The sequence below is a fragment of the Macrosteles quadrilineatus genome, unplaced genomic scaffold, assembly GCF_028750875.1.
Source record: "Macrosteles quadrilineatus isolate MER2022 unplaced genomic scaffold, UCM_ALF_1.0 Scaffold_2__2_contigs__length_208266976, whole genome shotgun sequence".
In the NCBI taxonomy this organism is placed as follows: domain Eukaryota; kingdom Metazoa; phylum Arthropoda; class Insecta; order Hemiptera; family Cicadellidae; genus Macrosteles; species Macrosteles quadrilineatus.
The window spans coordinates 174063671-174079996 of record NW_026542595.1 but is presented as its reverse complement, the minus strand read 5'-3'; the positions used below and the strand labels follow the sequence as shown (position 1 = coordinate 174079996).

The following is a 16326-nucleotide window of genomic DNA, read 5'->3' as shown; positions in this document are numbered from 1 at the left end:
ACATTTCTTTGATTCATAAAAAAATAGTGTACCTACAACACTTGTTTCCTACAAATACCATAAGAAATAATTGTGTCCTCATCGTAGAAATCAATCCCACTGCAATTTACAGCCTGATTCTTGTTTGATGTATGTTTGATTTATAATCACACCAGAATGTCTTTTAGTTGTTTGCTTAATATTGCTCAATTGTTTAGGAGGTCACACTTTAAGTGTATAGCAAATGTGTTCATGTGTATCTTATTTCAGTTCTTAATTATTGTAGTACACCAGTAAAGGGGGTATATAAGCATAAGCAAAGATATAGTAAGGATACAAGGGAGAAAGTAACCGGGTAAGTTATTACTAAAGTATAACTTAATAATTTAATCCTATCAATCTCTTTTAGGTAATTTAGCAATTTTAAAACTGGAAAACAAAGCAACTTTCATATCTCCTGAGCTGGCGGCATTTGACAAAACTATTAAATATTCAAAACAATGTTTTACATTAGGATGGGGGATGCACAATCAGGTACGTACAACATGTAGAATGGAAATTATTTACCTCAATAAAGTTTTAATTTAAAAAATTATAGTTATACATGAAATCAGAACAGATTATCTTTACCAACCAATAGTTCTGAGATCATTGCCAAAAATATGTTTGATTTGTATCAGAGAGGTTAACTCTAACTTGAAGTAAAAAAACTTGTTAGCTGTTTAAAAATGAAATACACTGCAAGAAAAATGTTTAAATTTCTTGTCCCCAGTTTGCCAGCAATAAAAGGCGCTTTCTTTGATCTTGGACATGGTGGACCACGACCGACACTTAAACCAGCTGTTGGTTTATCGTACAGAGAGATATCTATTATGGTCATTGTAAGTAAGCATTTCTACTGTGCAATAATCTGCACTCTCGAATCAATGCCAGAGTAGTAGCTCTCCGATATTACTTTTATGATGTCAGAACGTTAGGTCAAATTACCTATACTGTACAGTAATATAATCTATCGAAGACCTGTTTGACACCAAAGACCTAATATTGCATTTTATTAATATTTTAATTTTGTTTGAATATTTTTCAGTCCTCTTATTCATCGGGATGTCATAATCCAACTTTTCAAGATTCAATCAAAACTATTGAACATTACAGTGAACAAAGCAAACCAATTCTGAATAAAGTACTGGGTATTCAGAACATCATGGGATTCAGTAGCATGTTTATGTATCAACTGAGTAAAGTATTAGATATTCTTCCAGGTTTCCAGTTGCACAGATCTAATTCAAAAATGGCTGATGTAAGTATATTGTGCAGTTTTTGCATTAGATTATAAATGATTAAATTTTATGTAGCAACCAAGTAATTGACGTGGATTAAATATACACATAAGGTTCATTAGCGGAATGTATTATGTTGACACAGTAATCAGAAGATTCAGAAGTCTTCTGGTTTCATCCCAAAAAAAGTCTAAAGCGTTTTTTTTTTAGTCCAGGTGAGGTGCTTGTAACTATCAATTATTGAGATGAGGACGCCATCTAGGTGCAGGATGGGCGTAGAATGTTGTGAGATGATCTGTTTAGCTTTGTTAATGACCGATAAGCATTAGCCAGGATCGTCTATTTAAAGCCCAATGATCTGGAACAGCTGGGTCCAGTTTCGAACAATGTAAAAGCTACTGACTTTTATCAGGATCAAACTGGTGACCTTTTGATTGTTAGGCGAGCACTAAAACCATTCGGCTACCCAGCCCGGCATCATTGGCTTTTGATAAAAGGTTCTGGCAAAAGAACCAGCTGATCTTATAGGGGAGTGTTGCTGAAGGTCTAAATCCCAGAGGGTCTAAAAGGACAATGAAGAAAACTTATCCACTGTTACTGTTTTAGACCTTGCGGAATTTATGCCTTGGGGACACAACCTATATTTTGTATATACAGTACATGATTATAAAATGAGAGTTGCTGAGGATCAAATCTCTGAAGGTCTAATTAGACCTTCGGTAATTCAATTTGTATTTTGGACTATTAGCAGAAGGTCTTATAATTAATAATTATATTTTAAAGATGAAAATTAAACCTTCCGCCACTGTTCGCCTTTCATCCTCTGTAGCGGAAGGTCAAAAATGTGGGCATTGCGTCGACAGAGTTGAAGGCTGTAAACCCAGTCAATAACGCAACTAACTCTCATGTCTCTTGCGAATGGATAGGTAAGATTAGGTTAGGTTAATATTTTAGAATTCGTCCAATATGCAAACTGTAAGCCGAAGGTCTTTCCGGGACTTAAGACTCTCATCAACTCTCATTTTATCATTTAATTAGAAAATATAGGTTGTGTGCTCAAGGTATAAATCCAGCAAGGTCTAACACAGTAACAGTACAGTAGCCTCCCTCTTATACGGATTCCACGCGACCGAGGCTAGTCCGGATAGCGGTTTTTCCGTTTAAACCGACGTCCCCAAAAACTCGTTAAAACGGACCGTTTAAATGCATACTGTATACAGTATATATTTGACTTAAATTTAGGAGAGCATTCTATTAGACACGTGATCACTGGTCTCAAATTTTTCCCACAAGAACAGTCGTTTCAGTACCGCCCAATTCCTGCCGATCTAGTCCGGTTAAACCGATGTGCTGATAAAAATTGTCCGGATAAAGAGATGTCACTTCTACCAAGTGTAGTCTGGTTAAACCAACGTCCGGATAAGAGGGCGTCTACTGTAGATAATTTTTCTACATTGACTGTCCTTTTTAGACTCTCCGGGATTTTGACCTTCCACAACTGCCCGTTTGCAGGGGTGCCCATCCCCCCCAAAGCTCACGTCGCAGAATCCCCCCCAAATTCGTTGTTTAACCCATGCCGGAAGGTCTGGGGGCTAACCCATAGTTATGTTTATAATGCGGGGAGGGAAGGGGTGCCCCCGAAACTTCTTGAAATTTATGGGAATTTAAGCGTTTGAATCAAACTTTTAACCCAATTTAAATGGACAATATTGCTTTAAAACTCTAGTAGCAAACTATTTGTTAGTTTAGTTTTAATTTAAATGAGTTGGATTTTTAACATGCACACAATTTGAATCAAAATTGGCCATGTAGGCCTAGTTTTTTAATCCGATTTTCCATTAATTAATAGGTTTTAAAAGGGAAAATCACAAAAGTTGCAATAACTTTTGAACCATAATATTTACGGCATAGAGGGTTTATACAATTTTTGTCATTGTCAAAAAGTATAACATGTTAATTTTTAATCAAAATCGTTCGGGCCAATTCTGAGAAAATTTTATTCATCTATTATTTTATAGGGTTTTATGGAATATCACTATTAAAAATCCAAAATGAAAAAAAACATCTGGAGAGACCATGGATTGGTAGGTACCTAAAATACCAAATTTCATCAAAATCGGACTCGGACCACAGGCGTGGTCTGTAGCTCTGTACCATACATACACACATACACACATACAGACAGACAAACACAACACTTCGAAAACCACTTTTTTGGGATCAGGGTTTTTACATAAACAATTATTTTACCATATTAAATTGTAGGGGAGAAAGTACTTAAAGTTATGTCGAGATATTTTCTAAATTGCCCTTTAATCCACTTCTGAGTTTGGTCCTTTTTAAATAAGTGTAAAATTGTCAGTCTCAAAAATATTACTAGGCCTAAACTTAATAGTATATTTCGTGCCTAGGGCCAAAAATGAGGTTTTGCTGGTTCGAGATAGTTTTTAAGTTCGATACGAAGTCGAGGACTTAAAACGATCGAGAACTGCAAAACCATTTCAGTCCGTGGTACGAACGCTATTATTCACCACACTATACCCTATTACCACTAATTCACCTCAATGGTAATGCACTGCACACTGATATAGTCAACACAGCTACAACTTTAAGGTCATGTGGATAAATAATTTGAGGAATCAGCAAAAATAATAATAAATAGTTGCTAGGCAGCGGTGACAATAAAACAACTCTATTGCAATGCTATGGATACTGATTGTGTATTTATGCATTCATGTTTTAAGAAAGTAAGTGGACAGCTGATTTTGCGGCCCTAGGGATGTAAAAACTTGCTCGATCCCCGAATGACGATGACAGCTGGCATGGCCTGCAAAACGTAGCTTTCAGCCACCAATTAATGTATCTACATATATGTAAAACAGTTAAAAACATCATAGTGTGGTAAAATAGTATATTACGTTACTAGTCCTGAATCCCGTGCGAGACGAAGTCGAGTAGTGGTTTTTTTATACGAGTCCGGCCAACACATTTTGGATGAGTGACGTACGATAGTTTACGCCATACTACTAAATCCGTTCAAATCCTTATATATTACCTACCACCAACTAAAGGACTAAAAATCACTAGTCATAACCTCTAAGAGAGGTTATGTTTTTGTTATAACCACTCATTGCCACCCAAATACAGTATAATCAGCTGATTGGTGTCCGGCAAAACTTATTACAGTACAGTAGTACTGTATGAAACCCCATTTGATGAAGCTGGCGACAAACAGCTGTTTTCTGGACTAAATCCTTGCATGGGAAGTTCGTCAAAATAGTGTAGTGTGGCGTAAAAAATAATTATATATCTATTCTAAGACTAGTAAAATTTGTTTGAAGCTCTTTCTAGATTCAAGAAAAGACAATAACAAATACAATTTAATTAATCCAGAATCATGTGTTTCGATTCTTGAAGTTAACGTAAACACATAGCCTATCAAAAACCTTAATTAAATTGTCACAGAGTAGGCCTACTGTATGTCAATTTCTTCCAATGAATAAATGACCCAGGCATAATTATTTGGGAGAGCGAAAATATTATCACAAGCTTTCATGTTGTTGTTCATTTTGTAAAAATAGCAAAATGATTATCATTATCATAATACTGGTTTTTTATGAATCAAGAATCAAGTATATATTATAATAAACAAACCTAAAAAACCATCAATAGGTCCTCAAGGCAATGGGACTATTTGAGAATGAGTTCATAATGAAAGGTAAAACCAAACCCAAATTGCAGATACAATTTAATAAGCCAACCATAATCCTTTGACAGCAGTTGGCATGGAGTTGTTCTCACTGTCAAACATGATACGAGTCAGAAAGTGGAAATCCACATAAAAGTATCTATATATTTTATAGCAATTATAAAATGATTTATTAATCAAAATAAAATGTCAAACGGGATTTTGATTGCATAATTACCCCAGTAATAAATTAAGGATGTCGTAAAAATTATCTGATTAATCTTTTATGTGCTTTTAACCAATCACTGGCTTGAATCCCCCCCAAAATCATAAAATCCCCCCCAAATAAATTTCTGATGTCGCATTTTGCGACATCAAACCCCCCTGTGGGCACCCCTGCCCGTTTGGACCCGCAGCAATAAGTACAAAATGCAATATGTGTGTCGAAGGTTGATTGTAGAACTTTCGGGATTTAGACCTTCAGCTACTGATCCATCTTACAGTAACAAAGCTATTATCTCATTTGTTTCACATTCAGCCATTACTCAACTTCTCTTTAAAACACACCTTAGTGTGTCAGTGTGATATGTCTAATCTAGAAAAAGTGTAATATCTGAGAGCTCCTTTGCAGGATGCAGAACTTGTTTGTCCTGTGGATGAGTCTCCAAGGCTCAAGGCTGTCAAGATGACTACTAAGCATCCTTACAAGTGTTTATGTCGCAACACCAGTCGTATCTGCCTCTACAGCATTGCTACTGATATCATCCAACAGGTATTCTCATCATGTTAGCAATTTGAAGTACTGTAGTATTTCAAAGACATTGGTCACATACAATTATATAAGGCATAATTTATTATTTCATCGTGGGTACTAGGCCTCTGGATAAAAATTGCAACATAGAGGAAGAAATCTGTTATGATTCAACTAGTGAGCTTCATTGACTGACAATAGTAGCATATTTAAGCTTTATCCTTGGTAAAAAATTAACCATTCCTTGGTACTAACATAGACAAAAAGAATTAAATATAAAACGTCAGCTGTGCTGCCATTACTATAGGTTCTGGCGCACACCGCTGGGAGCGCCTTTGTAGTTACGGCATTAGCGCTAAGTAACTACACGGCGCTCCAAGCAGTGTGCGCCAGAACTTATGGTAACCACAGCACGGCTGACAGTCTATATTTAATTCTTTTTGTCTATGGTACTAATAAAACCAACTATCATCGGTTGTTGAACATAAAAAAAGCAAAAATCTAGAAGAGGGTGATTTCTCCCTCTTTTAATAAAAACTAAAATCCCAAATAAAAGGTGGGGAAATGGTCTGAAACTTTATTATTATTAAATCTGTTTCAAGAGCATGCTATTCGTTAGGTTATTTATTTATTCCTTTTGCCCTCAGGTAGATATTGGTTCGCCAGTGTTTTGTAAGGAGAAGAAGTCTAAATTAACACCCAGACACCTCCAAACCACAAGTAAATTTGTTTTAGCTGGTGTAGTAAGCAATAAAAGAACTGAAGAAATACGTTGGCTGAAGTTTGAATCTCCGATAAAAATGATCACTGCCACAAATGTTACGATCTTTACAGACTTTATCCTTGCTGTGATGTTTGATAAGAACTAAAAAGAATTATTATGTATAAAGTCATATATATGATTAGGTTAAATAGTTTATTTTTAATGTTTTTAATTATTGTTGTTGATTTTAATAAATATTTTATCCACCCAGGCATTATGATTTATTTCCGAAGTAGAACTTGTTGAAAAGATGACAAATTGTTTGTGTCAATAATCAAAAACAATAGTTTTCCAAGAAGTTATTTTTAAACATTTTAATTCAAATTAATTATGAAATTTGTACTTTGTCAAACTTGAATGAAATTAGCAAAGTGGGGCCTAGAGTAAAATAGGTACAGTGCACCTATTGTAATATTAGACGTTGTCTATGTCACAATTATTTTGATTAGAGACATTTACTTTTAAAGGGAACCAGTACAAACCTCTTAAATTGTTATGGATAAGCCAGGTGTTGAACCAGGCATCCTCAACCAGAAGTCTGATATGCTAACTGGGCTATAGCAAACAACTCGCTTCCTTTCAAGAGTATTTATGACTAAAAAAACATACTTTTGGTGTATAAGGTTAGTTTAGTGCATTTGTTTTTTACCATTATGGTTCCCTTTGTTTTTTTTGTTTGTTTCTTTCTCCTTGTCCTTTTTCTTCTTCTAACTGTCGAATTGGAACCCAATTTGGAACGTCTTTTGTACCTTGCTCTCTTTTTCCTTTGTTTTTGCTCTTGGTTTTGTTTTGTTGACCTTGTTCTGTATATCACACCCTATAAAATCATAGAAGTAAAAAGTTGAACAAATTCGTGCCATAGGTATCATCCAGGTTTTTCAAAATATGTTCACTACTTCCCATTCACAATTATGCATACTGAATTAGTAGTGACACAAAACTATCGTTGCAAAATACTTTTCACTACACAACTGTGAAACTACCTGTTTTCGTTATATGTTTATCACCTGCGAAAATTCATCATTATAACAACTCAAAATAGTATATTACGTTACTAGTCCTGAAAATAGGTGTTTACCGGACGAATTTGGTCGTTGACGTACGAGACAAAGTCGAGTGAGGGATTACCATACGAGTACGATAAACACATTTTGGACGAGTGACGTACGATATATTACACCATAGTACTCTAAGTTAACTTACCAATAAAAAATCTGTACAAATCTTTATTCCCATCGAATAAAGTACAATCACTACTCATAACCTCAAAGAGAGGTCATGTTTTTGTTTATAACCACCCATTGCCAAATATAATCAGCTAGTTGGTGTGGTAAAAACTCATTACTATAGTACGTAATGAAACCCCATTTGAACAGCTGTTTTCTGGACTAAATCCCTGAGTGGGAAGTTCGTTAAAACAGAATAGTGTGGTGTAAAGAATGTTAAATAAATATGCAAATTTTTGGAATTTGCCAACCCGAGTGACGTGAACAAAAATGTATCATGGTTTCATCAACTGTTTCAATTTGACACAACCAAAACTGTACAATCAATGAAAATCTTATCTTTAAACTGAAGGCTTAACCTAAAAATTGCTATGAGTTTTGTAATGTTTCTAACTGTAATAAAGAAATATCCAATGTATATTTTAATTAAGAAAATAAAAATCCAAGTAGTGTATCAAAAAGTAACGTTCAAAACATAAGTGAAAGTGGCTCTAAAAATATTCTAGACCATATTTAAAGTGCTCAAAACGATAAATCTCGCACTTCAAAACATATAATCTCAAATATATAATGATTTACTTTCTACTCTTGTAATAAATATGATATTTCAACTCATGCATGTGCATTTTAAGTTATATTGCAATAAAAAAAAATCAGCACAAAAATTCACATAAGTATTACAATACCTATAAAAATGGAGATATAAGATGTTAAAATAAAGTTATGTGTTCTTAGGGTACTTTTTTAAAGGTATTTACCCATATGATGATTTTCTAACCTGATCATCCAAGTAGTCTCTTAGAGCTGCTGCAGTGACTTTAGAACTTATATTCTTCAACGGTCCTAAAACTTCCTCCAACAATATGGATTCATACCTTAAAATCCTTTTATACAATCGCAAGTTTTCTAAAATATACTTTCTTGCCAGCGAAGGAACGTCAACTTTACTTAAAATCAGTGCTATTTTCATGAATAAAATTGACAATACCACATTACTCATTAGACTAAACAAAACAATAACAGTCGGTGTTTGATTGCATGAAATGTGATAAGACAAAAACTGTTCTGCCAGTTCGGAGTGTTTTCAGCTCAATGAGATATTAAGTTCATTGATGTGAGAGAAATGCAGAATACATAGGTTTTTTTCATATGATATACCAATAAAAAGGCAGCAATCTACAGCAATTAATATACTCTTCATAAGGCTAGTATAAGGGGCAACTGCATTTACCAATACAGTTTTTTTTTAAATATTACAACCATTAAAAGCCCTAATAAACATTTCCTAATGTAGGTAATTAATTAATTGTTTGGATATTATGTAATATTTTAGTTGTTAATTAAGATAAAAAAAAACAAAATTTTAAATAGGCAAAAACTTATTTTTAGAAACCAAGCCTCCCATCCTCTCCAAAAAATCCTTTCTCTGGTCAGAATAGAGTAAAAAATAAAGTAAAAAATCTTCTTACTGTGTAGATTTGCAGTTTAACCATCAACATTTTATAAACTTAAAAAACACCACTCCTCCAGTAATGTGCACACCACACCTGTCAAGTCTTTATATGACTCTTTCTTTCTATACAGATAGAGAAGGCTACTTCCCTATGGAATATAAGTAAAAAATGGACAAGCAACAGTACTCAACACAATAAATAATTTATTACGTACAAAACAATAAATTATAATCAAACTTCAAATGGCAGAAAACAGAATAAATTACTCCATAGTTTTCTTACATCTATAAAAATATATGACGTAGTAGTAAAACTTTTGAGGAAAAAGAAATAAAAATCACTGATGGTAGGCAATCAAATGTGTGGCTTAAGTTTGGCATAAAACAGGGTGTTATTTTATTTCAAATCTGATAACAATCAAAGCAAATAAAATCATACACTCTTATTTTTTTGGGAAATGGCTACAAATTTATAAATGTAGGTGAAAAAGGGTGGAGAACAACAAGTAAGACAGGAGGGTTTTCTTGATCAGAAATTGATAAGCTCTGTCACACCGAATTACAATGTTTCAGATCAACAATTTTGCACTTTAAATCAAAGTCCGATTAATTTCCACTAGTGAGAGTTTGAAGCAATGGATACTAAACAAAGAAATACTTGAATGTGCTCTCAATTCCAGCATTTCCATTCAGCTGTAGAATTGGCCTCTTTTCAATACTAACACACCGCACAACCAGATCTCCAACCAAGAGCCCAACTCCGCCAGTTCCAGAGCGAGTAGTACAATGGTTGAGCGTACACAACCGGCTGAGACGGTACTAGAGGCAGCAGAGAATAGCAGCCTAGACCTAGACAGCTGTCTAACTGGGTGTTCACCACCTGCTAAACAAATAAAACATCATAAATGATGATTTTTTTAAAACTACTTTTGATTACAATAATTAGGTTATTAGTAAATTAATGTTTGCCAAAAGAAGAGCCAAGAGTACTGTGGGTTATTTTTCCCTGGTTGATTCCAAGGTGGAATTACAATAAAAAATTACCTAAAGCTAAATAAAACATGAATTTTTATGAACCCAAGTATTTAGTGGCAAAAATCAATATACGGGGGCTGTCCAGAAAGTAGATTACGCTTTTCTCTGTGTCCGCAAGAAACGATGACGTCTGTGTGTTTGATGACGACGCACAGCTGCAAGAAGATGTAACCAAGTGGTTGAAGGCGCAGACGGCCGAATGTTACGACAAAGGAAATTCCAAACCCGTCCATCGCTACGATAAGTGCCTTCATTTGAAAGGCGACTATGTAGAAAAGTAGTATTTAAGTGTAACTTTCATTTGTATATAATAAAATACTTTTCCAAGACTTAGTTAATTCTTAACTCCAAAACGTAATCTACTTTCTGGATAGCCCTCTTATGAGGTAGCACTCAAACTTTTGAGGGCAAAAGTGATTATTAAAACATCAATACGCTAGGAAATATATATAACTTAAATTGTCAATAAAAGACTGGAAGGATGTTGTTGTTACTAATCTGCTAACAATTGTAAAGCAAATACAATACATGTAAAAAAAAATAACAACAAAGAACAACTGATTTTGAAGTTAGATGTCTTCCCAATTACTTTATCTAAAAGTCAACTAAAAAATAGTTACCTGAGGTTGAGTTAGGCTGACGCCTTGAGTGTTCACCACCTGCTGAACATAACAACAATGGTATTTACTGTGACAGTTAAATTACTTTAGACAAAGTAGGAAAAGTAATTTCTGTGCTTGGTAAAACTAAAATACAGTATATCATATACCTTATAGCAAACTGATTTGCAGGTATTTTCTGATTAACCTCTACGAGAGTGTGGTTTGGAATGTCCCACTCGGTCAACTTTTGGTAATATGCATTTCAAATAAAAAAATGTTAAATGCTCAAAAGTGAGATAAAAAGTTTTTTAATAGTTAAAATTGGTTATATTCATACATTTTTTGAATCCTTTCTCATTAGCAGTAACAAAAGGGAGACAGACAACATTCCAGTTCTTTGTTTAGAGTAATCCTCTGATTTATGGCCTAAGGGTAGTGGTCGTTGGAGGAGGGGTGAGAGAGGGGGAAAGGTTAGGAAGAGATTTCCTTTATTCTCGCTAACCTATTCACAATCATTTTAATACTTGATGTGTCATAAGCATTTGTAACTATTACAAAAAAATAATTGTCCCGCTCTTGAAGGTCAAAACTCGATTTATTTTTGCCAACGGATAAAATAAAATTGCCTTTAAAGTTGCTTTAAATTACCATCATACGACAAGATATATGAGAAATCCAAGACTTCCAACTAACCGTATTTATATGAGGCCTTTATGAATTAATGAAAAGATCAACCATCTTGTAAAAGCACTAATATTTAGGAGCCTGTAATGATTATGGCTGTTAGTAAAATTGCCTTTTTAGCTGTTATTTTTATCCGAATGTTTTAGGGCTCAAGTTTTTGCTTTCGTAAACCATTAATATACGCTCATAAAATACTTACAAATCTTATGTCTAGAAATGGCTTTATTATCTAGAAAAATACCACAGATTATTTATTGAATTCAGTTGCAACATTTCTTGAATTTGACAGGATACATAAAACCTATTATGTACAGTAAACAATTTGAACTGTATTTGGTTATTTATGGTTGGCTATATTTTGTTTTGAAGGTCAAGACTGAGTTGTTGGAGACTAAGGCTGGCTCAAACCTACCCACTATATAGGACTTTACCTCGCAGATATGTGATTTGATAGATATTTGAAAAGGCTGAAGAGGAAATAATACAATGGTAGTTGTTGCAGCCTGAAGGACACTCCAAAAAGATGCGTTCTGCTTGCCAATAAGCTCCTTGAATCTGCCATTCCATGCCTAGAAATAGTTTGTTTTATCCCGGCTCTCCAAAACCATTTCATACATACTCCAGAGTGATGGTGGGAAGAATTTGTTCCCGTCACTTCCCACTGCACCTCCGACATATGTTTTCTCAAAGTACAGGAGCAGACCTGAAAAAAACGTGTGCACTCTTCCACTCTTAGCGCCACCTCTCTCTCTCCCTCCCCAATCTTTCCCCCACTCCCCCAACGCTAGCAATCACACTTGCTTTCTCACCCCTCCTAGAGCCAACTTAGAACTGACAGGTCAACTGATCGTGATTAAAAGGATTATAGACTGGACCGCATGCCCGGTGTCCCTACACTCGTAACTTGGACACTCAACACTTATAAGTATTGCCGAAAAATATATTGCCAAATATCACTCTCATCACTACAGAAAGTCATCATCAGAAAGAAAAATGTCACCTCCGCCTTCAGTAAACTGTTCTTTGCCATTGATATCGTACAAATAATCTATTACATCGTCACTTCTTTTAAGCCAATTTGATCCATTTGAAAAAAATTAACAGCACATTCTTTGAAAATACTTTGTTATACTACAACATCTTAGCTTACAGTGACTGGATCGACAGTTTCCATAATATTAGACGGGGGAAAACAGGTGAATGGTTGGTGGTTCTGTCCGTATTGATATACCAATCGAATCAAGGTTCGTAACTGAGTATAGATAGCTCACAAAGGAATTTATGATTCACTAGTAGCCCTGCCTATGACCAACATTTCAGAATGTCCATACTCACTCACACCAGAGGCGGACAGGCTGTTCAGCAAAGGCGGTAAACAGTATTTTGCTTTATTCTCGTAAAAAGTAAAACACTTAAAATATATTAAAAAAAAGTTACCTGGGGTTGGGTTATGCTGACGCTGATAGTCTGTGGCTGAGGTGCAGGTGCCACAGGGGGAGCCCCAGGAGCTGCACCACCAGTCGTCGCCCCACCAGGTGCCGGGGCAGGGGCAGCACCAGCCGCGGGGGCTCCAAAAGCAGGAGCAAACGCCCCAGTGCCCGTAGGTGGCCGGAAAGTAGCCGGTGCAGCAGGTCTGGGTGTAGACTGAGGCGTTTGAGGTATGTTCAAAGTTATAGTGGATGGCAATAGAAAACTTGGGATCTGGATGGTGTTACCAGTCGTGTAATAAAGTTGAGAATGCGCTACCCCACACATCTGAAACAGGTAAAACTAATTTTTACAATCAATAAACGAAGAAGGATGAATAAACCGCTTACACGAAAAACAAGAGTTCCAGGCAGTTAAAAGCACACATAACAATTAACTTTTTAGGTAGAGACAAGGGGGCTTCTTTAGAAGGAGTAGAATCAACTAATTTCTCTCTACTGCTTCCTTTCTGAAAAAGCCCTCTCGATTCCTCAGACAAGTCATGTTTTCTCTAAAAAATAAATTTAACTGTGTGATTTAAGGATGCATTGACAATTTAGGGTCTCAAGACTCTCCTGGTTTGATTAAAAGCTTGGTTATCTATAATATTAAAACGAAACAGGGTTTTTTTTTATTTCACGATTCTGAAATAACCACTTGACGGATTTTCATGATTTTTGTGTGGAAAGAAAGATAATTTTGAGAACTAGGGAATGTCGAAGCCATAATATTAGTTTAGGGTTTCAGTTTTTTAGAAATTAAGTTTTAATTTTTAAAAAGTCTAGCAGCCGACGCTAGCAATTTAAAGTATTTTCAATGCTGGTTTAACTAACAGCTGGTTTATAACTGTCATTGAAATGTTTATGTTACGAGTTATTTGTTTACAAAAATATTGTTCGTTGGTGTTTGCCTACTATATACATACTATTTCACTTTAAAATGTAGGTAGTTTTCCCCTACCGTGAAGGATCTGCGTTATCAGGATAAGTGTTATTTTGAACTAAACATCTCAAACACTTGCGTTTAATCAAGTTTTGTCGTAAATGCAATCTGTGTAAGTATTTAGTTTATGCATTGCAAATTTCAACTCATATTTGGGAAATATTTTTTTCAGCAGTTTATCGCTTAATTGTTTAAGATATAAGTGGTTTACGTGTTGATACTTCTTTTTCTGTATGTTTGAATGTGAGTATGTCGGCATACTAAAATTTTGGTTAGTAATAAAAACGTCAATCGGTGTAGTAGGTCTCTATAAAACTGTCAAATAAACTGCAGCAGAAACCAAAGTCGACTCATACCATGCCAACTATCCCCGTAGTACTGATGATTCAGAAACTTGGGCACTGACCAAAGAACCGAAAAACCTTAATGGTGGGTTAGATAATAAAGTGAAGAGAAAATATACAGACCAGTTCAAGATAATAGCCCGGATGTCGAAATAAAAAAGAACAGAGAGCTAAGAGAAATGTGTTAACACCCAAATATAGGGATGCTTTCCAGAAGTAGGTAAAGCTTGGATGGACAGGCTCTGCATAAATTTAAAAAAAAGTATATTCCAAGGAGTACCACACGATAGACGGGAAATATCAAGTTATGAAATGCATCCTCAGACTGGGATCTAAATTTTGAAGAGGCAGGTGATAGAAGAGAAGCCTCATAAAAGTTTCAGTGGTCACGGAGGTAAGATAAGGTACGGTAGGTACATAAGTAGTACAGTATGCAATTAGAGGTGGCATGTAGCTACTCTACTAAAAACCAGTGTGAATCGGTCGCCAATCTCACTTCAAGATTTTTCAAATCGACACAAATGCTGTTTTATGGTGAAATTATCGGATTAAAAATGCATATCGCCATATTTTAGGTCTATATTCGAATGGAATAAATAGGTGGTCACGTTACATTTGTTTATAAGTTGATCTTCCCCATTAAAACTGCCAGAATTTGTGTCTTATGCGTGTAAACTAGATGTTCTGAGTTATTCCGTTTTAGTTGACAACTCGATTCCCGTACGTAGGACGGGCCACCAGCTCGTTAGTATTGAATTTAATTTATTTTGATTTCCCACTGTGAAAACAATAGGTAGCAACAACATTGTGCCAACTATTAAGAGTTGGATGTTAAGTAGACGTTTCCCCATTCACCTCAAACGTTTAAACTGGCAAAATCACAAGCCAAACCACAAACCTAGACAATTATATTACCTCTGGAAAGCTTATGACTGTTTGGCTGTTGAAGGTATGTACCTATTAATCTTTAGAATAAGTACTAAAAACAAATCCAAAAGAAGATAGTTCCTGGTTTCCTAGATTTTCCCTGAATTAGCAATACTCAAATACTTTTCTACAACATTTTCTAAACAAACTAAATAAATATTAACTTATGAAATGAATTAATGTAACTAAAAAGTCTTACCTTCAGAATGATCAAAATTGTTGGAAAGCATGTGGCACCTGAAACAATTGAGATTTATGTATACACCTAAATTATAATTTTCTATTTCTTCAATCTGAATCCCCTCAAAAAATCCTTTAGGAGGATTTATAAGCATGAGAAGTAAAATAAAAAAAAATAAACCAACCCATGATTCATGATGAAATTATGAAGCTTGTACACATTTACTGAAAATATTACGTCTACTATGAAAGTTGAGGAAACTATATAACAGGTGTAAACTATAACACAGTAACAGGTCAAACTATATAAAAACATAAAAAAAGGTGTAAGGGCAAATATAGAATTACAACAATTTTCAAATTACAATTAAAACAATTTTTTTATTGAATGACACCAAATAAGAGTTTTCATATAAATCTCATTGGTTTATAATTTTAACTAAACAAAATCCAATTGAACATACCTAGAAGTACCCAGATGGACCATAAATGTTCGGGTATCAAACGGGCAAACATGTTTCATGGAGAATTTCAAGTGGATATTTGATCAGAGACAACTGAACCATCATTGGCTGCAAGCTGACTAGCAAAACATAGAGACCCAGGACATGACTGTCAAATGAACAATACATAGGCCGTTCTAGGCATTTGTCAATGACAAAGAACAATTAAACACAGTCATAGGATGTGGTAGTGAATTGTGTTAAAATGTATCAGAAAATAAAACCCCCAAAGGACATCTAGTTTGCTGGTTGGTGTGACATACCTCGCCATAACCTTGGGTTTTACCCGAAAAGCAAGACTAATGAATCGATTGCAATTAAACCTGATTGCTTACTGCTTACAACACAGACATAATTGAAATGATAGTTATTTTTCAATTGGATCGATTTTTACTTTAGCTCTTTATTTTCATTCCATGATTTGGACACCATATTGGAAAAAAACTTGACATATTCAGTGTGTATTGGAGCTAAATTTAAATAATGAATTTGTCGTCATTCA

At 34.9% G+C, this 16326-nt stretch overlaps 2 protein-coding genes across 5 annotated transcripts in view; one reads left to right on the top strand and one right to left on the bottom strand.

Moving 5' to 3' along the window:
- Positions 1–1253: 1253 nt before the first annotated feature.
- LOC128987382 (uncharacterized) lies at positions 1254–6662 on the top strand. The gene is made up of 3 exons (XM_054408203.1): positions 1254–1279; positions 5579–5719; positions 6346–6662. Exons 1-3 carry the CDS (start codon positions 1271–1273, stop codon positions 6565–6567), a joined length of 372 nt encoding a protein of 123 aa, XP_054264178.1. The 5' UTR covers positions 1254–1270; the 3' UTR covers positions 6568–6662.
- Positions 6663–9324: 2662 nt separating this feature from the next.
- Positions 9325–16326, bottom strand: part of LOC128986638 (UDP-GalNAc:beta-1,3-N-acetylgalactosaminyltransferase 2-like) — a 41391-nt gene continuing 34389 nt past the window's right edge. Inside the window, exons 1-5 of one of the 4 annotated variants that reach the window (XM_054407105.1) lie at positions 15786–15884; positions 15341–15378; positions 12899–13216; positions 10796–10837; positions 9325–10023 (exon numbers count right to left, since the gene is read on the bottom strand). In XM_054407105.1, the coding sequence (XP_054263080.1) occupies positions 9859–10023; positions 10796–10837; positions 12899–13216; positions 15341–15378; positions 15786–15837 (615 nt within the window). In that variant the 5' untranslated portion in view covers positions 15838–15884 and the 3' untranslated portion in view covers positions 9325–9858. Of the gene's footprint in view, positions 10024–10795; positions 10838–12898; positions 13217–15340; positions 15379–15785; positions 15885–16326 lie in introns of those variants that run through there. The other 3 variants (XM_054407106.1, XM_054407107.1, XM_054407104.1) reach the window with 3 other exon arrangements.

Excerpts from the sequence above, each read along its gene's own strand:
- LOC128987382 (XM_054408203.1), top strand. Across the intron at positions 5,720-6,345 it reads CTACTGATATCATCCAACAG|GTAGATATTGGTTCGCCAGT; the intron begins GTATTCTCATCA and ends TTTTGCCCTCAG.